Source organism: Clarias gariepinus, chromosome 17 (assembly GCF_024256425.1).
Source record: "Clarias gariepinus isolate MV-2021 ecotype Netherlands chromosome 17, CGAR_prim_01v2, whole genome shotgun sequence".
In the NCBI taxonomy this organism is placed as follows: domain Eukaryota; kingdom Metazoa; phylum Chordata; class Actinopteri; order Siluriformes; family Clariidae; genus Clarias; species Clarias gariepinus.
The window spans coordinates 26,539,021-26,562,078 of record NC_071116.1 but is presented as its reverse complement, the minus strand read 5'-3'; the positions used below and the strand labels follow the sequence as shown (position 1 = coordinate 26,562,078).

Genomic DNA, 23,058 nt, shown 5'->3' with positions numbered 1-23,058 from the left:
AGAGACAAGAACAAAGTCTACACCTTCTTACTGAGAGATATGCACAGAAGACACACCTTCTTTACTGAGGGATAGGAACAGAAGACACACTTTCTTACAGAGAGACAGGAATAGATTATATACCTTCTTTACCAAGGGGCAGGAAAGAAGACACACCTTCTTTACAGAGAAACAGGAACAGATGACACCTTTTTTACTGAGAGATAGGAATAAACGTCACACCCTTCTTCCTGAGGGACATGAACAGAGGACACACATTCTTTACTGAGAGACAGGAACAGAGGACACACCTTCTTCCTGAGGGACATGAACAGAGGACACACATTCTTTACTGAGAGACAGGAACAGAGGACACACCTTGGTATAGAGAGACAGGAACAGAGGAGACATATTTCTTTACAAAGAGACAGGAACAGATTACAAACCTTCTTTACTGTGGGGCAGGAAAGTGGATACACCTTCTTTACCAAGAGACAGGAACATAGGACACACCTTCTTTACTGAGAGACAGAAACAAAGGATACCTTCTTTGTGGAGAGACAGGAACAGGAACTTTCTTTACCGAGGGACAGTAACATGAACCTTCTTTACTGAGAGACAGGAACAGAGGACACACCTTCTTTACAGAGACAGGAACAGATGACACTCGTTCTTTGCTGAAAGTCAGGAACAGAGGACACCCTTTTTTGCAGAGAGAAAGGAACAGAGGACACCCCTTCTTTTCAGAGGGACAGTGAGACAGGAACAGAGGACCCATCTTCTTTACTGAGACAGAGACAGACTCTGGGGCCACATTTATTTAATGGAAAAAAAGCCAATGAGGACACACTTCCCAAAATAAGGTTCAGTCCCTGAAGCATGCATTCTTTCCTGAAAAAGCATGAGTATGTCTGCTCACGTGCGTATGCGTGTGCAAGTGTGTATGCGTATATTTAAGAGTGTGTTTGTGTGTGTGAGTGACAGTGTCAGTCTACAGAGGATGTGTCGGATCTCTAATCTGGTGGTGAAACGTTTCCTCAGTGACACAGCAGACAGGTGTCTTGTTTCCAGTCTTCACCGCGACCTTTGAGTTTTCACTGCGCTGACGTCTCCTGGACAGAATTACAATCCAGATACAACGTGATTAAACCTACCGTGCTTTCCCATAAAGATTTACCATAGTGAGTGTGGGCTATCGTTAGCTAATCTGTACCTCACAGAGAACATACTGTAGGTTTACTGTTAAACAGGAGAACCTTAGCAACCATCCAACGGACTCCTGGTGATGAAGTACGCAAAGGCCATACATCTTTTCAGAGTAACCTGAAAGCACAAAGTAACCTCCTAGAGGGGCATTTATTTATGCAAAGTGGCCCCTTACTATCTCTCTCTTTGATATTATAAATAAACCATGGCGGTCATTTCTAATTGAGGTGAGCCACTGTGGCTGTAATTCTCTAATGAGACAGAGCGATTTCTTTTCGCAGTGACAAGATATATGCTCCCATCTCCACATTACACAGATTAAATATTGAGCCCCGCTCCATTAGTTATATTGAGCAGCCTTGAAACCAGTAACCGGCCTGCACTGCCGAGCAGAGTGACAGATGCCGATGACCGTTGAGTCTCACGTCAAATCCTCTTCTGCCTGGCCATAAAGTGCTAATCAATAGCAACACAAAGTCTAAACTCATAGCAAACAGAGGAACTGGAGTGTCAGCACTTGTCTGATCCGTCATTGTGACTGTCATGCTTAAGGAGGGCTGTCTGCATGATGTCCTGTATTTTATTATAATGATTTTTTTTTTTTTTTTTTAAACAACTTCAGATGTAATTTCTACATTTTCACATTCATGTACTGTAAATCCGCAAATTCACGAAAATGCATGCATAATAATTCAATTTGCAAATATCCCTGAGAGCATATATAGAATTCTGGCTAGTATAGGATTGTCATACATTTCCATTTTTTATAAATTGTGAATGAAGGTGTAAAACATTTCACGCAAAGGCTTCGCGCACAGTGCGGTGATGAGGCCCTTAGCCGCAGTAAAACATTTAAATGATGCAAGAAGGCCATACATCAGTGAATGACAATCCTGTCTAAGATGTCTTGATGTCCAATGCAGTCGTTCCCACGACCGATCGCTTGTCGCCAACTTACGGAAATGACGCATCTGTCTGTGGGAACTGTACACACATTTACCAACACCACTTGCACATTACTGGAACTCAGCTGGGAGTTATTGCCTCATCACCCATACAGTCCTGACCTTGCTCCAAGAGATTTCCACATGTTTGGGCCCTTAAAGGAGTTCCTGGGAGGCAACTGTTTCAGAGGTGAAGCAGCTAGTCTGATCATGGTTCTGGCATACCGAGAAACTTTCTACTTTGATGGTTTCCAAGCAATTATGAAACAATGGCATAAGTGCTTCAGTGTAGCAGGGGATTACATAAATAAAGAAATACAGGGAGTTACTCTCATAACTGTGTTTTGTTATTCTTTACCATTTAAAAATCCCATTTTGACTTGAACACCCCAGATTTATTTAGTTTTTTTTGTCCACGTATCCCAGCTTGTTAGGAAGCTGGGGACAGAACAAATGGTCAGCCATGACTCAGAGCCTGGGGGCAGATAGAGTTAAGGGTCTTGCTCTGGGCCACCAGCTGAGCAGTCTTGCGGCTTGAACCCTGTAACTCAGAACCTTAACCACTGATCCACCACTGCCCAAATTACTTATTTATTTATTGTTTGTGTTGAAGTTGGATCGTTTTAAAACAAACAAACAAAAAAAATTCCCGTTTCTAAATTCTATGACTTTTGGACCACACAGCATCTCAACAACCAAGATAAGATCAACTGTCCAATCTTTACCTCCTGCTGTGTGTTTTATTTACGCTCTGAGCCTCCAGGAAATCCTCCTGACCCCTGGAGATTCTTTGATTCATTTGTTTCTTACTATAGCTTAGTTTGTTGGCAGTGTAACTTAACCTACTTTATGTGTATATGTGTATACATATATACCGTCTATATATATGTGTGTGTGTGTGTGTGTAGTGGGCAAATGTACTTTAGCAGTTCTACCTGTCCACTGGCTCTGACACTCCATTCGGAATATCTGATGCACGGAGGTGAAGACCTCTTGAGGATTGTGTTGCAGGTTGTCCATTATCATAATTAGTTTTACCTAGCGAGTAGCTTTCCTTGCGCAGCCCACTCTAAATGTTTAATCACCGCGCTTTGGAGTAACAGACTTTCGGAAAGCACTTTCGTGACAACCGATCACCCCTAGCAAACAGATGAAAGCTTTTTAGTCCTCTCCTTGAGGACACTTCGTTGCCTTGAGGAAGATCAGTATTTTTATATATGTTTTCTTCCAGCCCATCTCTTTATCTTTAACTCACAATGAGCTCAGAAAGTGTGGAGTCTGGGTCGGGCATGCCGCGTTCTCCACACTTGTCAGGATTACTGAGGAGCTTGAAGACACGAGCATTCCTGACATTGATCTCTGATCCAACATTGACAGCTCAAAGCCATCCAGCATGTCTTATGAGATAGGAGGACATTAAGTTCAGAAAGGGAAAACCTAACTCATTAATTATACAGCTTCTACATATTTCGTTATTTCCTCAGGGAAGCAGATCAGGCTTTTTAGGGCTTACTATATTCATGTGTCTTGTATCACGAAAAGGAAATATGTTAGACCTGGGGTGTTTAGGGACACACTTTAAAATCCTTTTTTTTTTAGCCAAACTCAATATTTATTCTTGTTCAAAAGTTAGCGACCTCTCTTTGAATTTGTATTTTTTATGTTTTTGTGTAAAAATACAACCTCAAAAGAACAACAGCATAAGACTTTTTTCACTCTTTAAAAAATAAATAAAAAAGAAGTAACAATTTGCAATATTAAGTACTTCCTTACTGCTTACTCAGGATTTACGAGGGCAAGTGCCAGCCAGGTACTGCTAATTATAAACCCTTGATCATAAACATGTGTTTAGAGCTCTATAAAATGAGAAGTTTTGGCAGTTTGTTGGTCTTGAGCATTCTGGTGTGTGTCAATGCCAAGAGAAAAAGACATAAGCAATGGTCTTCGAGAAGCAATTGTTGCTGCACATCAATCTGTCTAGGGTTATTAAACCATTTCCAAAAAATTTGGACATTCACCCCAAGGTCAGATCGTGCAATGCTCAGAGAAATACAAAAAATAAATAAATAACAGGCCTTAACGAGAATGTTAAATGTTAAAGTTAAGGACCAAACGTGTGAAAGTTTGATAGAGTGAGATCAGGGATCTATAGGGAGGATGATTTAACAGAGAATGTGAATTATCATGCCAAATCACAACGCTTTGGATAACAGTTCTCTGCGTTTAATTAGAAGTTTAGGCTTCAGTTTTTCAATAAGCGTCTCACTGCAGTGAGCACTGTTAATTGTTGAACCTTTTTCTTGATAATGGTCTAATATTGGCTTTTAAGAAAGCATTCATTTTCAAGCTGATGGTTTTAGTTTTGAACTCTTCGTCTGTGATTGAAGATGTTTCCGTTCCATACTCTGCCTTTTACTCTCAGGTTCGTAGTGATAAATCTATGTCTCGTCACCACTTATGATTCTCTTAAAGAAACTTTTACATTCCTTAGAGTATGAAATATTCAAACGCTTCTGTTTATGTACTTGTGTGAGTTGTTTCGGCACCAAACGCTACACTCTCAAACCACAAAAAATGAATCACTGCACGCTGCTCTTCTTTCATGCAAATCACAAGTGGGGCATCCATTTTTGCTCACACCGCAGTTACAAAGGAACCGATGTAACATGTCCACACCTGCACAGCAGTGACTGGGGAGACAGTAGCCTTAAAGAAACGCTGATAAGACAGTGCATCCAATAGAATGTGGATAATTTTTTTACTCACCCTCCAAAATGCCTCATTTCTGAAACCCAGAAGGACTGCAGCAGTACAGAAGAAGACAGAAGAAGCCTCATAGCAGCATTATGGAAAATGCAGGACAAATTATAATTATTTATGCAAAAAAAAAAAATTATCTAACATGGAAAAAAAGATAATCAGGAGCTCTAAAACTTTTTTTCAGATAAAGCTTAAAAAAGTTTGCTGCATTAAAGTAGTTCCAAATGCAGTGAGAGTATTTTTATCTGCTGTGTATAAGTGTAATTCTTGTAAGTGTGTGTGTTTGTGTGTGGGTGTAAATGAAGGTTTGTTGTGTTCTAACATGATTATGTGTGTATGATTAGTGTGTGTAGGTGCAGTCAGGGAGCTTTAATTTTGTTCCATACCCCGTGTCCTTGGGTGGAAACGCATTGCTTAAAAGCTCTAAGATATATTTCTCTTTGAATGATTCGTGGTTTTGTAACATGCCGCTGCTAAATATACGATCTAGGTCATTGATCCCATTTCACTTCCAGTAATGGAACAGAGGCATTTTTTTCTTAATGGAAGAAAAAAAAAATATTTATATAAATTGCTGGAAGAGAGGCATTTTATAATTTTGGGATTTTCATTTATTTACCGCTGAGTTTTATATGGTCCTTTATGTCCTCTGAATTATTGAAGCATCCGGGCCTTTTTCACGCTGATGACGTGCAGCCGAGTGGCAGGAAGCGAAGTGAATAATTAACCACGAACTGGGGGCCAGGACTTCTGTGAATCGGCCCTGAATCAAAGCGCTTTGCGTGAGTGAAGGTTTCCTGCAGGCGATAAAGGTCTCAGGTATTCGTTTCATACCCTTCACACCCCTTAGCTGATTTCACTAATGAGCTCTCGTGCCTAACAAAGGAGGGGAGTTAACTAGTGAAATTGGGCAATGTGCCACAGGGTTGGATCAAATACCTCGTAGCCTGTGATGAATGGATGCTGTATAGACTCTGCTTCAAGAAACTGTGTGGAACCTTTTTTGCAGTAAATCAGTAGATTGGACCTGCATTCTGTAGCCCATGCTGCGTTGGGATGTAACACGATGACCCTATTTGTTGCTGTGGGTTTATATATATATAAACATTCATGTTTGCATGCATGTTCTCCTCGTCTTCCAGGTGCTCCCATTCCCTCCCACAGTCCAAAGACTGTTCCCTGCTTTGTGTTCTGCAATAGGATACCCATGCCGCAGACCACCCCTTTCAACACCCTTCCCAGTATCAGCACAATCCTGACCTAGCAGTTACTAAGGATTAAGATTTAATTTGTCATGTGTATCTTACAGCACAGTGAAATTATTATTTTTGCATATCCCTGCTACAAAGCTGGGGTCAGAGCTCAGGGTCATGGTACAGTGCCACTGGAGCAGATAGGTTTAAGGCCTTGCGCAAGGGCTAAAAAATGGAGGCCTGGCATTGCCTGGCATTGCCTGGCATTGCCGGGGCTCAAACCTCCAACCTTCTGATCAGTATTCCATAGCATTCCACACCACTGTCCCTAAAATTGGTAGCCCAAGCAGAGCATTGTTTTGATCCACCGCTATCTGGTCTATGCGCCCAGGACGCTTACGCTGCACCACTCTGCTTACCACAAACTCCCCAGATGGGACTTGAACCCACCATCGCTGGCTTAGGAGGACAGTGAGTTATCCATTAGTCCACTGAGGATGAATGAATGCCTAATGTAGTAAGCATTTGCTTGGTAAGCATTTGTTTTTATATCTTATGCAAGCTTCCTGTTTAACAACTCATGTGAGCTTTATGGAAGAAAAAACATAAAACTAAGAAGTCAAACCTAGCCAAGCAGGATTTTTTGGTTGTCAGAACACTGTGGCAATGATCATTTGGCAACGTTATAGAACCTGAAATGTAGAACCTAAAGCTGAAGTCTGTAAATGCACATATTTATTTATGTCAAGCAACAAGGACCCCAGAACTACTTCTCCAATTCAAGAAATGATAGAAAACTTAAATTTACCAAGCTATCAGGAAGTATAAAACAGACATGTGCCATTATGTAAAACTTCATGTTGCTCAAACCGATGTTAAACCACATACATTCTCTAAATAAAGGTTGATATTTAGTTTTTTTCGAGATTGTAGTTGCAGCATTGGAGTCATTCAGCCAACACTATTCTAACACTCATTAATTTGTATCAAAGTGAACTTTTAAAAACGTTTTTCTGTGTTTATGTTGTTTATTGTTTTTATACACAATGTCTCTCAACAAGAGTTTCATTTAAAAAGCACCCGTGGACTCGCCTGCTGGTTTAACAGTAAAACCTATTACTGTGTGAGCGCCTTCAGAAAGTGCAAGCCTCATTGAAATTCATCGCGTCAGGAGTTTATGCTTTCCTCCTGTCGTATCTGAGAGTTGCAGACACGCCGGATAGAGTCGAGAGAGTTGGGACTGGGAAAGGGAATAGAATGATTTAGCACGAGAGCGGTGAAATATGTCGCGCTGACGGAGAACGCAGCACGGACCTTGAGGTGACAGACAGCTCAAGGAGGAAGTGAAGAGGGAAGTTTATCTGCGCAGATTATCAAGGAGGGGGGCCGTTTTGACAACACACCCGATTGGGCGGGAGTTATTTATCGAGCCCAAGGTGGAGGCGAGTCTTTTTTTCTTTTTTCTTTTCTGATGGAGAAGAAGGAGGGGGAGAGATGTTGAGTGTTTCTTAGGAATGAGCCAATTGCAGAGAAACATGTTGGCAGTGCCTGAAAGATGGGCTTGAGAATGAACAGTGAGGGATGAGTGCTGGCACGGCCTGCTGAGCTGAGATTGAAATTGCAATGTATGTGAACGAGTGAGTGTGTGTGTGTGTGTGTGTTGAGAAAAAAGCCAAAGTATTTTTCTCACACCATAAGGATATGAATGGAGTCACAAACAGTCAAAACTGCTGGGCATCTAAAAAAGCACCAGAGATCATATAAATACGGTGTGAACAGTGGTTATGTTTACATAGAAAGATTTTCATCATTCTATTACCACCTAAAAATTCTGAATGAGATAGTAATAAAAAACTGCTGACGGACTCCCTGAACAGTACATGCAGTCTGAACCTAATATAATGGCCATCCGAGGTGTCAGTGTCTTATCAGGTCTTTATCAGATTGTAAGAATTAGCAAATTCAAGGTCTTATGTGGTAAATGATGGCAGTCTCAGCAAAATCTTATCCTTTTTCCGTTCAGTGTTCTTATTGAAATGACAGTACGAGAGAGAAAGAGAGAGAAAGAAAGACGTTATGCAGAACATTAGATTAGATTAGATTCCCTTCCCCAAATCCAACCTCGCAAGGTTTTTTTTAATCTTGTAAAACAATATGCAATATGAATTATTTTTGTACTGTGTTTAAATTGGTTGTTGTGTAATACAAGGAAAACACTCGCAAAATGTTAGATGATGTAAAAGAGAATCTTGTCTAAATTTTCATTAAAGGACTAACACTGATTATGAGAAGAGATCCATGCTTTCCTTCACTTGACTCCGCCCCCTTTGTTGAAGCGCCACGTGGTTCTGTTCACTTCCTTCTTTTTAAGTGAGATTGTCCACTTAACATTTGTAGCTGTAAATTAAAATGTGATGTAGTGTACCTTTTAAAAAAAGATTTAAGGTGCAGAATTGTTTTTATGTATTTTATTACTGGGTAAAGGGTACTACTCGAGTGGAAAGGTGGAAAGGCGCAGTTTAGTTTCATGTTTTCATGTTCTGAAACATGAATTAGTGCTCTTACAGTAGGTATCCTTAAAACATTATAAGGAAGACTTTACTTTTACTTTTAAAGGATGGTCCATGAAGACTAATTGGACTGTCTGAGACAGATTGCCTTGATTTAATCCTGTTTTTCAAAGGCACTCATTCAGTATTATTTAGAGCAACACTCCTGATCCGGAGTGGAGTTGAACCAGGAAGTTAAAACACTGTGTATTTTAGGTTTTTGTAGCAGCATCTCCTGGGTAAAGAGAAACGTCATACTTTACTATTTCTTTAACAACTTAAAATAGGTCCCAGAGGTCCCCCAACGTGTATTTGTTATTGCTCCTCTATTTCACTCCTCCTCTGAATGCGCTGCTTCAGTGCCGATGTAAACGAGCTACTGCCAAGGTCCACTTACCAAAGAACAGCAGAGCTAAGCAACGAGTGAGCCGAGGGGGGTTTCCCATATAAGAAGGGTGTTCAAGTCAAGCCAGGACTCTTGTTTGTGCAGAATAACGAGAGTTAAAAACTCCCTTTATTTGTCTATAGAGTCCCATGCTACAGTAATGTACTTCAGTAATCCCAGGCTTTTACTGATGCTTGGATACCATCAAAATAGAAATCTGAGTAGGCTGGAGCCATAATCACTTTTTTACTTTTTTCATAATCACATAATCACTTTTTTAAGTCCCGGCAACCTCTGCGCCTCTACCTGATAAGGTAACAATAGGGGGATCTCTATTTGATGGGTTTAAGTCCTGGTTACTGCAAAAATGGAAAAAGAACAAAAAGCAAGGAATGTATTTGTCTCATGTTTTTTTTTTTTGTTGTTTGTTTTTGCACACACATACAATGGAGAGCCAACTGAATGTCTAAAAATGACTAAAAAGTAAAATTTGCATTATAGATGCCCTTTAAGGGGTAGGGATAGTCAGAGTTAAATCAGGCTGGATCCCGTGACATTTATTTTTTTCTGCGAGGGCTATCCTAATTTTTGGGTTGCATCTAGCGATAGTGTAGCATTATTAGTGCTAGCATTAAACTACATATCAAACAAAAGAAAAATATTATTCGAAAAACTGTATAATATTTAAAATATTTAAAAAATCTAATTTATTCTTTTACTCTCTACACCACTTCAGCTGTTTATGGTGGACAATGCAGCAGACGACTGGAGGATAGCCATGACGTACGAGCGAATCTTCTTTATCTGCCTGGAAATCCTGGTTTGCGCCATCCACCCCATTCCAGGCAAATACACCTTCACATGGACAGCACGCCTGGCCTTCTATTACACACCGTCCAAGACGGACGCCGACGTGGACATTATCCTGTCCATCCCCATGTTCCTGCGCCTCTACCTGATCGCCCGTGTCATGCTTCTACACAGCAAGCTGTTCACAGACGCGTCATCACGCAGCATCGGCGCCCTCAACAAGATCAACTTCAACACCCGCTTTGTCATGAAGACCCTCATGACCATCTGTCCCGGCACCGTGCTGCTCGTCTTCACCATTTCCCTGTGGATCATCGCAGCCTGGACTGTCAGGGCATGCGAAAGGTGTCATCACACACTCACAAGACCACACGCATACACTATTTAAGCTGGGTTTACACTCCAACACATATGGTTACTGTTCGTATTTGTCATTGCACCCTGCAGCGTAGCAGAGTGGCATTAGAATTCTGTATACGTTCCACGCTAGAAAGAGCAGCGCTAATTAAAACAGCATTGATCGGGCCTACAGCGGTGACACATCTGCTGTTGGAAAACAGTAGCATGTTCTCTTGTCGGTGATTTTTTATCTTCAGATAAAGGACTGCAATCTAGTTTGGCCTTTCCTGGTCTCCCTGAGGGACGTTGTCAAAGTTACAGACATTTTTACGCAGAGAGGAATGTGCTATGGTGCTGTTTACTGTATCCTGTATTAACACAACACTTCACAGTTTCAGTCTCAGGAATTCCTGCACTGCAGATATCTGTTTTTTCCTACACCTGAGTCATCTAAAGGAGGGTTTGATAATTACCCGATTAAGATAATTAGGAGGTGCTGTTCTGCTACACAGAGAAAATGTCACACTTTCTGAAGTGTCTGTCACAGCACTTTGGGTCACTACTAAATGTCCTTTCTTCTTTGCAAAAATATATACATTAGTTACATTTTTAGTTATACTTATGCACCTTTTTGTAGCACTTCATCAAGTTTATCAAATTATCAAAAAGAAAAAAAAACAAGTACTGTAGTTAGAAGCTGCTAATTTTTAAATCTCCCTCATACTTTCATTATTTCTGTCTCCATGTTGCCCTTGCTATCTTGCTAACATGTTCACTGATGCACTACTAAAGTCCGTTCAGGAAATTTTGAAAGCAGTCATGTTCTCCTGTGTTTCATGTGTAATCCACACAGAGACTGTGCATGCTGTAATGTATGATTTTCTTACCTTATTTGCGGTTTGGTACCTGCTGAGCATAATGCACTTCCTAATCGTATTAACATTTTAAGCAGTGGCCTGTTTTTGCTCTCTGACCACTATATTTTTTCTAAAATCACATTTAAGCAATGCAGTTCAGTATAAGACATGTAAACCATTTTATTTGTGTAGCACTTTAAATAATGAAAATTGTTCAAAATCAACTTTACAGAAAGAAATAAATTCCTTACATACATTTTAAATAATTCAATTTGTTCCTAATGAGCAGTCCAACAAGGAAAAAATGCCCCAAACCTACAAAATAAAGAAACCTTGAGAAGAAGTAAACGCAAAAGGGAAGCCACTCTCATTATGGAGATAACTGTGTGCTATATGGTTAAAATTTATTGTAGATTTAAAATGAGGTCTATTTTGTTGAGGCAGTCAGCAATGAGACTTGAGTGGCAACTTCATTCCTAAAGCTATCAAAGTGATTGCAGTCATAAGCCACTGTAGCAAAAGTGTTTATATCAATTGCAGTCCGAAGCCATCCTCACTGTTTGGAAGTGGAAATGTGCTAGACACGAGTAGGCTCATGTATCCACGAGAGTGAGTCATAAATTATCCGCACCCTTTCTGTAGAATGTATTATCATAAATCATTTCTCAACATAATCTCCATGCTTTTCCAAACACTCTGTCCATCTGTCGACAAGCTTAAAACATTTAAAAAAGTTTTAGGCTGAGCTGAGATTCATCAGAAGTAAATCCTTGTAAGTTCATGACGCTCTTGTATAGTGTTTAATCCAAAGTTTAGGCTTCTGCTCTTCAAGAAGCATCTTACTGTAATGACCTCGGTTGATAGTTGAAGATTTTTCCCGATAATGTTCCAATACTGGCTCTTGAGAATCAATTTCCCAGCTAATGGTTGCCTGTTCAGCTTTTTCTCGGTAGCCGATTAAGGATATTCCCGTTTCATTCTCTGCCATTTGCTTTCAGGTTCGTAGTGATGAATCCATGTCTCATTACCAGTAATGATTGTTGTTAACAAACTTTCACCTTCCTTACCTTCCTCGTTGATAACTGCACAACAGTGACTAGGAAGACAGTAGCCTGGAATGAAAAGTGCTATGCGGCCAACAGAAGTTTTAATATAACTTGAGTGCAGAAACTTTTTGACTCGCCCTCGTATAAGAAGAGTATAAGTGTCCTCTCTTGGCCATTAAGAACGCACGTTTCGAGAAAAGGGATCCCGCGACTTGGTCATGTGATGAGGAAATTGAGGGGGTAACTACAACCAGACATGGGGCATCAGGATGGATCAGGCAAGTCTCCCGAGAGCAAAAGGATCGCTGGTAAAGGAAAAGCATAGAATAGAGAGACAGAAAGAGAGAGAGAGAGACAGAGAAAAAGAGAGAGGCACAGATTATTAACTATGCTCATTGTTACTTAATGGAGAAGATATTTACTAGTGTACAGTGTGTGCAGAGTGCAAGGAGGGATTGTGGTAACACTACCAATGACCTACCTAGGAATAGCTATGACAGCGTAAGTATAAGGGAGAACCAGAAAGGCATGACATAAATCGACTAGACCCTAGACGCTGTAATTAACCTTGGTAAACCTTCAGAAGTAGAATGAGACAGCATCCAAACATCACACCAAATAATTCTATGACTGTGAACCCTACAGATTTACATCTTTACCAAGGAACGCAGAACTGTGCAAATTTGTGCTCTATCCCCATAGAGGAGAAAATAGTAAGGCAAAAACCAGTAGCATAGCATTTCATTTACCAGGGATTTTACTTATAGGATAGCTATAGCTCACCAAAGTGTTAATGTTATGTTATGTTGTGTTGCTTTTTTATGACATAATAATATACTAATTGGCTTTTTTGTGTGTGAGCAATTGTCAGCTATATCATTATATTCCATATATTATATTCTGTATAGTTAGAAATGTTTCAGGCTTTTTCTTATTTTTTACAAATTAGTCACATGGTCAAAATCCCAGAAGATTGGCTCCACTATATTATTTTGACAAGTGCTGTGTCGGTCAAGAGTTACGCATATTCGGCCTCCTATCAAAAACTGCAAAGAGCTTATACTAAAATACATTGAAGAAATTTACATCTTAGAGTTGTGAAAACATTCTAAGCCCTACTTTGACGAAGGTTGGAAGCAGCTCTAAACCTCCAAGCTTTTGTTTATCTTTTAAAATAGATCATTTCTCCATGATGTCTGTATAAAACTAGAGCATTATGCCTTATCCCCCTATTTATGATGTAACTAAAAAAGCTCTGTGGCTTTTGAATAATCATATTTAATAATTAAATTATCAGATGATTATGGTGTAGTCTCTGAAATTTTAGGTAATTAACACTTAGAAAAAACATGCTAGTTTACAAGCTACCATTAAGCTTAGGATGGAAAGTGTATCGAGTTGTATTATGATACAGATTTTTTTACTAGCTTAAAATTACATGTTCATTTTTAAGACCATACAGTGAAGGGATTGTTGAGTGGGAGTGAGAATAACAGTGTATGACTTTGTGTCCGTCCCTGTCACAGCTCACAGTCTGGAACATTTCTCAAGTTTCATTCCTGGAGGTGCTTTGTGAACGGTCATTCAGGGAGCAACCTGTTTAACTGCATGCATGGGAAACTAGGACAAACGCCCATCCGGTCACCCTGATGCTTCAGTTAGGGTTTTTAAAAGCACACGAACATATGATTGAATCAATGTAATCTGATGCTAAAGATGGCAGCTTATAATGCTGTGGATTGCATATTAAACATTTTATTATAACACCTCAGATTAGCTCTTTTTTCCGCTGTAGCTGCAATCATTATGCAATCATCCTCAAACTTAAATCGATATGGACCGATGAGTGAACGTTACGAAAGTGCATTGCTTCCACATAAGCAGAGAAATCCTCATCAGGATCTCATTCATTCAAGAAAAGTTAATTGTCTATTAGCTGTTTAATAACACAAAGTATATGATTCTTATGAGAAAACATCTCATTATTACAAGAAAACATCTACTTCTTAACAGAAGACATTGCAGTACAATGAGATAGTACAAAATGAGATAAATGAGATAACATCTCCTTAATAAAAGAAAGCAGCTTATTTTTACACGACAATTTCTTGCTATTACATGAAAACATCTTGTTAGTATGTGACATCAAACTTTTACAAGATGACTCATTACTATGTTACTATGAGATAATATCTCATCATTATAAGACAATATCTCTTTATTATACAAGATAACAGCTGTTTAATGCAAGAAAACATTTTAAAATGAAAAGAAAAGTTCTTGCTATTATGCGAAACATTTGTTTTGGTTATTGTTTGGTTATTTGGTTAATCTTTCAAAATAACGTCTTAGTACTATGAGATAATATGGTCCCCTTAATACACGTAACATCTCATTATTACAGTGAAGTTTTTTTGGTATTATGGGAAAACATCTTGTGAGTATGAGAAATATATATTTTGTCGTCACTATGAGATAACGTCTTTATTACAACGAAGTATCTTATTACTATGAGATAACATCTTGTTACTATGTAATAACATCTGCCTATTACAAGACTATTACTTGCACTTATGAGAAAACATCTTACATTGTTGAGAAAACTACTTTTACACAATAACCTGCTGTTTCGAGAAAACACCTTGTGGAATTTGTTTTTTACAAGAAAACCTCTCCCTACTGAGATAATCCCAATCTTATTTAAACAAAAGTCTAATTACTACAAGAAAACATCACATTATTACAAGAAAGATTCTTGCTATTATGAGAAAACATCTTGTTAGTATGAGAAAACATCAATCTTTTACAAGACATCTCATTACTATGCAAAAACATGTTAGTACTGTACTATGAGATATCTCTTTCATAGAAAAAAAACATCTCATTACACTAAATACACTGCCATTATAAGAAACATCTAGTTTTTCACAAGACGACCTCTCATTACTGAGATATCATCTCCTTACTGCGAGAAAACATCTTATTACTATAAGATATAATTTCCTTACGAAGAAAAAATCTTATGTTAACAAGAACAATTGTAGTACGATGAGAAAATGTCTTATTGTTGCAAGAAAAAAATTATATACTTTACATACTGTATAAACTGTATATACACATACAATGTATATTTTTGTGTGAAAACATCTCATTTTTACAAAAATGAAACATTTTCTTATGAGAAAACATTTCATTACAATAACAAAATATCTCTTTGTAAGGATATCTTACAAGAAAACTTTTGTTACCACGAGATAGCATTTCATTGTGACAAGAAAACATCTTGTTGCCCCAAAAAACATCATCTTGTCCAGACAAGACGAACGTCTGCTTTAATGTTTTCTTGTAATATTTGCAATTCTTAAACTAGTATTAGGATAAGTTTCTCATCATAACAAGATGATGTTTTCTCTTCTTGTAATAACTAATGCTTGTCTCAAAATAACAAGATACTTTGCTGACAGTTTATTTTTTCAGTTTTCTCTTTCCATAGAACAAAAATTTGAATAACATTATTGGATTTTTCATAATTTGTGTTCCTCATGCACATGCTTTAGGTACCACGATAACCAGGATGTAACCAGCAACTTCCTAGGAGCCATGTGGTTGATCTCAATCACTTTTCTAACCATCGGCTATGGGGACATGGTCCCTAACACATACTGTGGAAAGGGGGTCTGTCTCCTCACCGGGATTATGGTGAGTTTGCCTCTCATGCTACATGTTTTTGTTTATGAACAGTCACGTTCCTTTTGCAATCTAAAAGCAAGACTGTTTCTCTGTAAGCCTGTGTAGATTACTGATACCCTACTATGGCATTATAAAGTACAGTGGATAAAGTGATAATGCTGTTTACTTTGCAGTGGGAAGTGAAACCGGAGGCAATATTTTAAAATGTATTTTCTCTCCCCAGGGTGCCGGATGCACTGCTTTGGTGGTGGCCGTGGTTGCAAAAAAACTGGAATTAACCAAAGCTGAAAAACATGTACATAACTTTATGATGGACACGCAGCTGACAAAAAGAGTGAGTAAATACACCGTAGACAACACACAGTTTTGTACAGTTTTATTTGTATTGACATAGTAACAAGGCGGTTTTTTCAGAAATCTAGATTTACTGTATAAATTGTACAAATAGACCTAGAAGGCTATTTTATAATAAATGGTTTAAAAAAATTTTTTTTTCAATTTTAAAAGCTTTCAACTAAATTCAAACACTTTCGAGTACTTTACAGACTTTAAACATCAAGGAAGGATGTAATTTAACCCTTTTATGCACAGTGTCCACACTTATGGACAGTATTTTTAAAACTCCTGTTATATTTAATGAAAAATAAGTAAAGGTAAATAATCTCCAAATCACATGAGAAAATAACTTTAAATTATTGTGAACCTTTGTAGCCATGTAGGCATTTTACAGTATGCTAGCTTCCTAGGAGAAATAAATAAATAAATAAAATAAAAAGTTTTTTGCGTAAACATTAAAAGAGATATAACCAGCTTTTTTTATGTGTAAAGGTACAAAATAAATATGATAGTGCATATATTTAAAAAAATTTAAAATATTTTTTTTATGCTAATTTATGCAAAGTGTGTAAAACATGAACTCCATCTTTCAAATTGCTCTCCTATGAAAAGCAATTGGTGCCACTTTTACATCTCTTTTCTTTGCAGAAACTGCTATTGTTCGCTTGAATCTCTTACTTTTTAGCTCTTTGGCATTCATGATTCTGACTCATGAGCCTTAGTCACATGACTGATTTGGCTTTTTGAAAATATTAAGAAATATCACTGAAAAATTTTAAAAACATGTTAAAACAACTTCCAGTTTTTCTTTTTTATTGTAAGGATTTGATTTTGGAAGTTTTTCCCTGTGGTACAAATTCTTTTAACTAAATAAAGAGTTTAATAATTGTTTAAACATTCAAAAAATATAATGATTAAATTCTTGTGATTTAATGTAAAATATAAACCAAATACATCTTTAAATAAAACATTTTTGTGTATGGAACTGCATTAAATTGCTTCAGTCAAAGTTTTTTTTTGTTTTTTTTTTACACAAATAAATATAAACTGGGCTTTCAGTACTACATATTGATTTGAATGTTAAAAATGTTAGACATTGGATTTTTTTATTTCAGGCATGCGGTTTAATTTTTTTAACTCATGTATGATCCATTTACTTTCATGCTTATGATCAAAAATTCTGCCATGCAATTTTAAAGTAACAATAAAAGAATTTGAATATGCATATAAATGATTGATGCATAAAAAATAAATAAACTAATCTTGTATAAATTACACTTGCAGGACGTCCAACTGGTCCATATGAATGTTATTTTTATGTTAATGTTACAAAAAAGGAGGCTAAAGAAGCTAAAAATTCATGAAAATCTAAAGCACCCCCCCAAAAAACAGTACTGCGGTGTGAGTATCCCTGTATTTCCTTTACCTCAGGTGAAGAACACTGCTGCAAATGTTCTCAGGGAGACCTGGCTCATCTACAAGAACACCAAGCTGGTGAGGAAGATGGACCATGCCAGAGTCAGGAAGCACCAGAGGAAATTCCTCCAAGCCATTCACCAGTACGTACCCTCCATCCTTGTTTCATTGTTTCACATGTCAGTCTCTGTGACAGAACTACGTTCTGAGCTCTGAATTGTTTGACACCTGTAGCACAGGGTAACAGTGATAGCAGGAAAGACAAATGAATTCTTTCTAAAGGACAGCTTTATTTCATAAAATGTTGATTATTATTTTGGTATTTGGATAGGACAGTGGCTACCAGAGGTTTGTTTTTGTCTGTACAGGGTTGCTTTTGCGCTACTCTGGCACACTCATCAGGTTTTTTAAGTAATCTTTATGAGCTGTATGATCTGTTAAGTTTGAAACTTGATGAGCATTCTGTCCTGACCCCCGGGCACCAAATGGAGTCTAAATAAATTCCAGACAGCGCTAATGATTTGTAATGATGTGTAATGATGTAGTCATAGCTGTTGTCAGATCATGAGTAAACAAAATAAGAACTATATTTATAGAAATATTTATTTAGAACATTTCCACACTTTTTGATTGCACAGAATTGTAGCTGTTCAACCAAATGGAGCTTACTTATTATTTTTTTTCTTTGTAATTTATAACTTAGACCATCCTGTTAACAATATCAGTCACACCAGCATGCTAGACTGATTCTCCATGCTCATTCCCAGGAGTATTTCCATGATTTAACACCAACCAGGTAATAAAAGTAGTTGCGAAAGTTAATATACGGCAGAATGCACAACATCTGTTCATTTTCAGTAGATGCTTCATCCTAGTAAAGTTGAAGTAGCTTTCGGAGCCTGTTCCAGGAATACTGGAAGGAGCAGCCGAAAGACTAACAACAACATGTGAATACATTAAAAATAGGATGCCAGGCTGTTGCAAGGCACCATGCAACCACGTACACCTTCACTTAGTCATTCACACCCAAGGCCAATGTATGGTGGAAAATCTGCCCACATTAATGGGAAATGCAAGGAGATCAGAGAACGTGAAAGAAAAACACATGGATAAAACATGCAAACTTTTCACAGAGCTAGGGATCGAACTGAGGACACTGTAACTGTGAGGTAGCAACCCTCATCATTGTGACCTCAAAAAAATCGAATACCCCTGCCTATCTTAAAAAATAATGACTTGACTATTTCTGCCTATACAGTTATACAAGGGACATTCAAATCAAACCAGAATGTGATGATTTTTCTTATTAATAAAGACGTAAAAAACTAGTAAAATTTACAAAAAGACTTCAAGCACATTGCAGTGATGAGACTCTTAGCCGCAGTAAAACATTCAAGTGATCCAAACATTTCAAAAAGACCTTGCAACCAATTTATTGGTCATGATGTAATCTGAGGGAACTGGACTGTTCTTCACCAACACCAATTGCACATTCCAGGATTTATTGTCATGTCACCTACACAGTCCTGACATCGCACCTAGAGATTTCCACATGTGGTTGCCATTAAAGGTGTTCCTGGGAGGCCAGCATTTCTGACATGAAGCAGGCAGTCCCTGATCATGAAAAACTTTCTACCTTGATGGTATTCAAGCACTTGAGATACTCTCGGATAAATGCATTAGGGTAGCAGGGGATTATATAAAGGTAGATTTTACTCACATAATTGTGTTCTGTTGTTCTGCACAATCAAAAGTCCTGGGTTGACTTGAATGTCCCCTCTATAAAGTTCGGTTTGGTTTGGTAGAGTGGAGAAACCATATTTTTGGAATAATTTTAGTGCAAGTTAATTTGGCATAGATTCAGTTTTAACCTTAAAGCATTTTACATATCAGTCTTCCACTGTGTCACCATTAAGCATGCACTTCCCAAAAGGCCTGTCTGGACTAAAAAGTCTTTAGTGGAAAATGCCCATTGGCCATGCGATATGCTCCATTTCTACTCTTAATTTGTGCTGAGGAATCTCAGTGGGAGCCTGAAAGTGACTTCTAATGTGTAAATCCTGCATTAGTCCTACTGTTTAGCAGCGACACACACTTTGCTTGACATTTATAGGACATCTAAAAGCAGCAGCGCACCTTGTAAATGTCACTCTGTTAAGTGACTTGGCAAATCAAGAATGTTAGTAACGGGAATATTCATTCCTGTGTGTGTGTCAATGTGTGAATATATGTTTCATTCAGTTTTGAGAAAGAGAACTGAAACACTAATTGTATGCGACATCCTCTTTTAAATCTTAATGCAAAAGCAATCAGCTGGACTGACAAACTTGAAATAAAAATAAAGGTGAATCTAGAGCAGGGAAAATTTTTTCGAGAACATCCTCAAAGTCCCTGAAGCTTGTCCCATCCTCCTTGCTATTCACGAGAGACCGCTTTTACCTTTTTTTTTTTACAGACAAATACATTTTTCTCCTTCCATGCTCTTTGATTCTTTTTTCTTTTGTCTCCTTCTCCATCTGTCACTTTTTCTTACATTTCTAAATCTGTTTATTCATCTCTCACCTTCTGTTCGGTCGCCCTGCGCTCATGGCTTTATGTTAAACTTTTTATTATCAGCAAAGGAAACACTGTGGGATTGTAATTTGCATTTGAAGTTCACTGTGTCTCTGCCGACCCTCATGACAGACGATTAAATCCGCTGTGCAAACATACACGCTTTATCTTGTTGTCAAAGTAGTACACATTTTAACAGTATGGTAAAATGGTAAATATATCATTTCATGACTGGTAAAGTCACTTTCCAAAACACCCTATGTGGTCTGTTTGGTGCGGTCTGCAAGAAACTGCAAAAATTTATCAGGTGAACAAATGTAAAAATTCTAAATTTTAAAATAATAAACACTGTATAACTACCTTTATTCGTAGGATACCAATGTTTTTTAAACTATATAATTTACCTTTACCTTCTGTGATCTTTATAACTTAGGCAAGAAAACATTGAAATGCATAGGGTCAGCCAAAAAAAATTTATACACACTTCAGGAAAAGCAAATTAGTATGCTCTATATTATATTAATATAATATTAATAATATTAGCATATATATCAATATATAATGTATAGCAATACATTTAGTATTAAAATATTTATTTATTTATTTATAAAAGTTAATCTTTTTTTAAAAGTGTGTATAAATTTTTTTGTCTGATTATATTTATTTATTTATTTATTTATTTCCCCCTTTTTTCTTTTCCTTTCTAGTTATAGACACCCATTTTTTTTTCTTGTAACCAGGTTTGTCAGCCAGAATTTATCTGCAGTATCTGTTTCACAGAGTGCCATAAGTCACGATATATACATTTACAGTATTCACATTTCATGATAAATAATTGAGACACAATGAGTAATTGTAAAATAACTACCAGTTTCCATAATACCCCATGACATAATTAACCATAATTTAAATTATATGTGTATATTTGCATATTAGGGGCAGTGGTGGATCAGTGGGTTGAGGCTCTGAGTTACTGATCAGAGGGTTAGAGGTTTGAGCACAGTTAGTTTTAGAAATCTCTGCTATGCTTTAGTCTCTTTTCTAAATGATTGAAACAATTATTTGGATAGAAATAATGTAAATCCTGCAAAATATTTATGGTGTCTACAATTTGTTTCTTTAGCTTTGCAACAGAGCCACAAGGCTAATTTTGGAATGTAGTTAGTTTACCACAAAAATAGCATTGTGTAAATAATCACCTAAATCGCTTTGTTGAGCTGTGATCTGAAAGAAAAGGTGCTAAAAACTGTTGCTTTAGAGATAAAAATAGTTTTAACTCAAAAGGAGGAATCGTCAGTAAACCCTAATTCGCATAACACTTTAATTTCTGTATGTAGTGTCCTTAATAAAGAGATTTTATAGATCTGTTAAATTATGTACTGGTACTGTTTAACAGTCTGATATTGTGATGCCACATGATCCTCTGTGAGCTGAGCGTGGCGTAGCGTACCTCGCCAGCCATGCAAACGAACATACGACATCCTGCGATGGAGATCTACACCCTGATTAATGATGGCAATTAAAGCAAAGCAGGCAGCAAACCGTGCTGTGAAAAATATCACAAAGAGGAACTACAGCATCCTCCTGTAATACAGACAACTTGATAAAACATCTTTATAGCATTTAAACAGAATCTGTAATAGAATGGAAGCGACCGTGCAGAGAAACTACTACAACATGGAAGCACGTCAATTCTTTGATCATTGAGACATGGATACTTTATTAACATAGATTTATTATCATTCAGAACTACATAAAATGTTCTCTGCCTGGGTTTGAAAAAGTACTGACATGGTAATGACAGTAAATTCAGCAAATGCAAAATTAGCCTCTTAGCTCCTTTGCAAAAAAATAAAGAACGACATACACCAGACTGGTAATAGACCACATTTAGGGGAAAAAATAGATGTTTGTATTTTGGGATAAACTGTTTCTTTAAAAACGGCTGTGTATGATGTGACAAGTTCTGGAGAGATAAACAGCTGAACAGCTGACAGCCACTTAGCGTTAGCATTCCATTTCCAGCCCATTTTTAATTAGCCACCTTCTGTATTGCTCATTTATTATGTAAAGCTCCTGCTGGTTTATCCAGTGTCCCACAAACTTATGCAAAACTTGATGGACTGGACAGGTTTAGACCTCTTTGGAAAGTCGGTTGTTGTAGATTAGCAGGAGTTGCTGCAAGGCACATACTGTACACGAAACAAGATTAATGAGCATTCTGCAGTTTTCTGCTACAAAAAAAAATCTATTATCTTTGTGTATGCGTGTGTTGTCTCATATTAATGACCTTTGTTATAAAAAAAAAAAAGACAAGCTTCCTTTTTTCCATAGATGTCCATAGTTGCTGAACGCGTGTTTGTAGATACTGGCTCCTCATTTGCAATAAATGTAAATTATAGCATGCTAATTAGATGTTATTAGCATTCACCTTGTGCTAGTCATGTTTGTCTTGTTGATTTTATTTATTTAATTTCTTACACACATGCACATACTGTAATAAAAGAGCAATGTGGTGTAAACCTTTTCAGATTAAAACAATAGAGCTTGTCTTCATATTCTACTAATAGATTTTGACTCTTTAAATCTATTATTAAATATTTGTTAATGTACATGCTACATTTGCAAAAATGAGACTAAGCTAATTCGAATAAGCCAGTGCACATGATCCAAGTCTATAGAGAGATTTCTTTGTCATAATAAAATCAGCAGGAACTCACTTTAGTTTTTTTTTCTAAATTTGCTTTGCTGCAGATGTAAAAAACGTCTACATATTTGAGGTGATATATCTATACTGTTAATATAACTCAGTTAAACGGTTAAACAGGAAAAGAAATATTTTCTAATAAAATCACAAAGTATTAGATTTCTGTAAAAAAAATGCTATACAGCAGCCTACTTATCATAAATGAATTTTGTTAGCTACAGTTAAAGCGCAACACACGTTACATCATGATAAGCACAGTGTTAAAAAAATCCACAGAAAACGGACAAA

The 23,058-nt window shown here is 37.3% G+C and overlaps 1 protein-coding gene across 1 annotated transcript in view; it reads left to right on the top strand.

The window, feature by feature from the left end:
• The window catches only part of kcnn2 (potassium calcium-activated channel subfamily N member 2), a 45,889-nt gene that overhangs the window by 9,924 nt on the left and 12,907 nt on the right, over positions 1–23,058 (top strand). The window contains exons 3-6 of the mRNA XM_053475913.1: positions 9,753–10,171; positions 15,626–15,767; positions 15,982–16,092; positions 17,526–17,653. Of these exons, the coding sequence (XP_053331888.1) occupies positions 9,753–10,171; positions 15,626–15,767; positions 15,982–16,092; positions 17,526–17,653 (800 nt within the window). The remainder of the gene's footprint in view (positions 1–9,752; positions 10,172–15,625; positions 15,768–15,981; positions 16,093–17,525; positions 17,654–23,058) is intronic.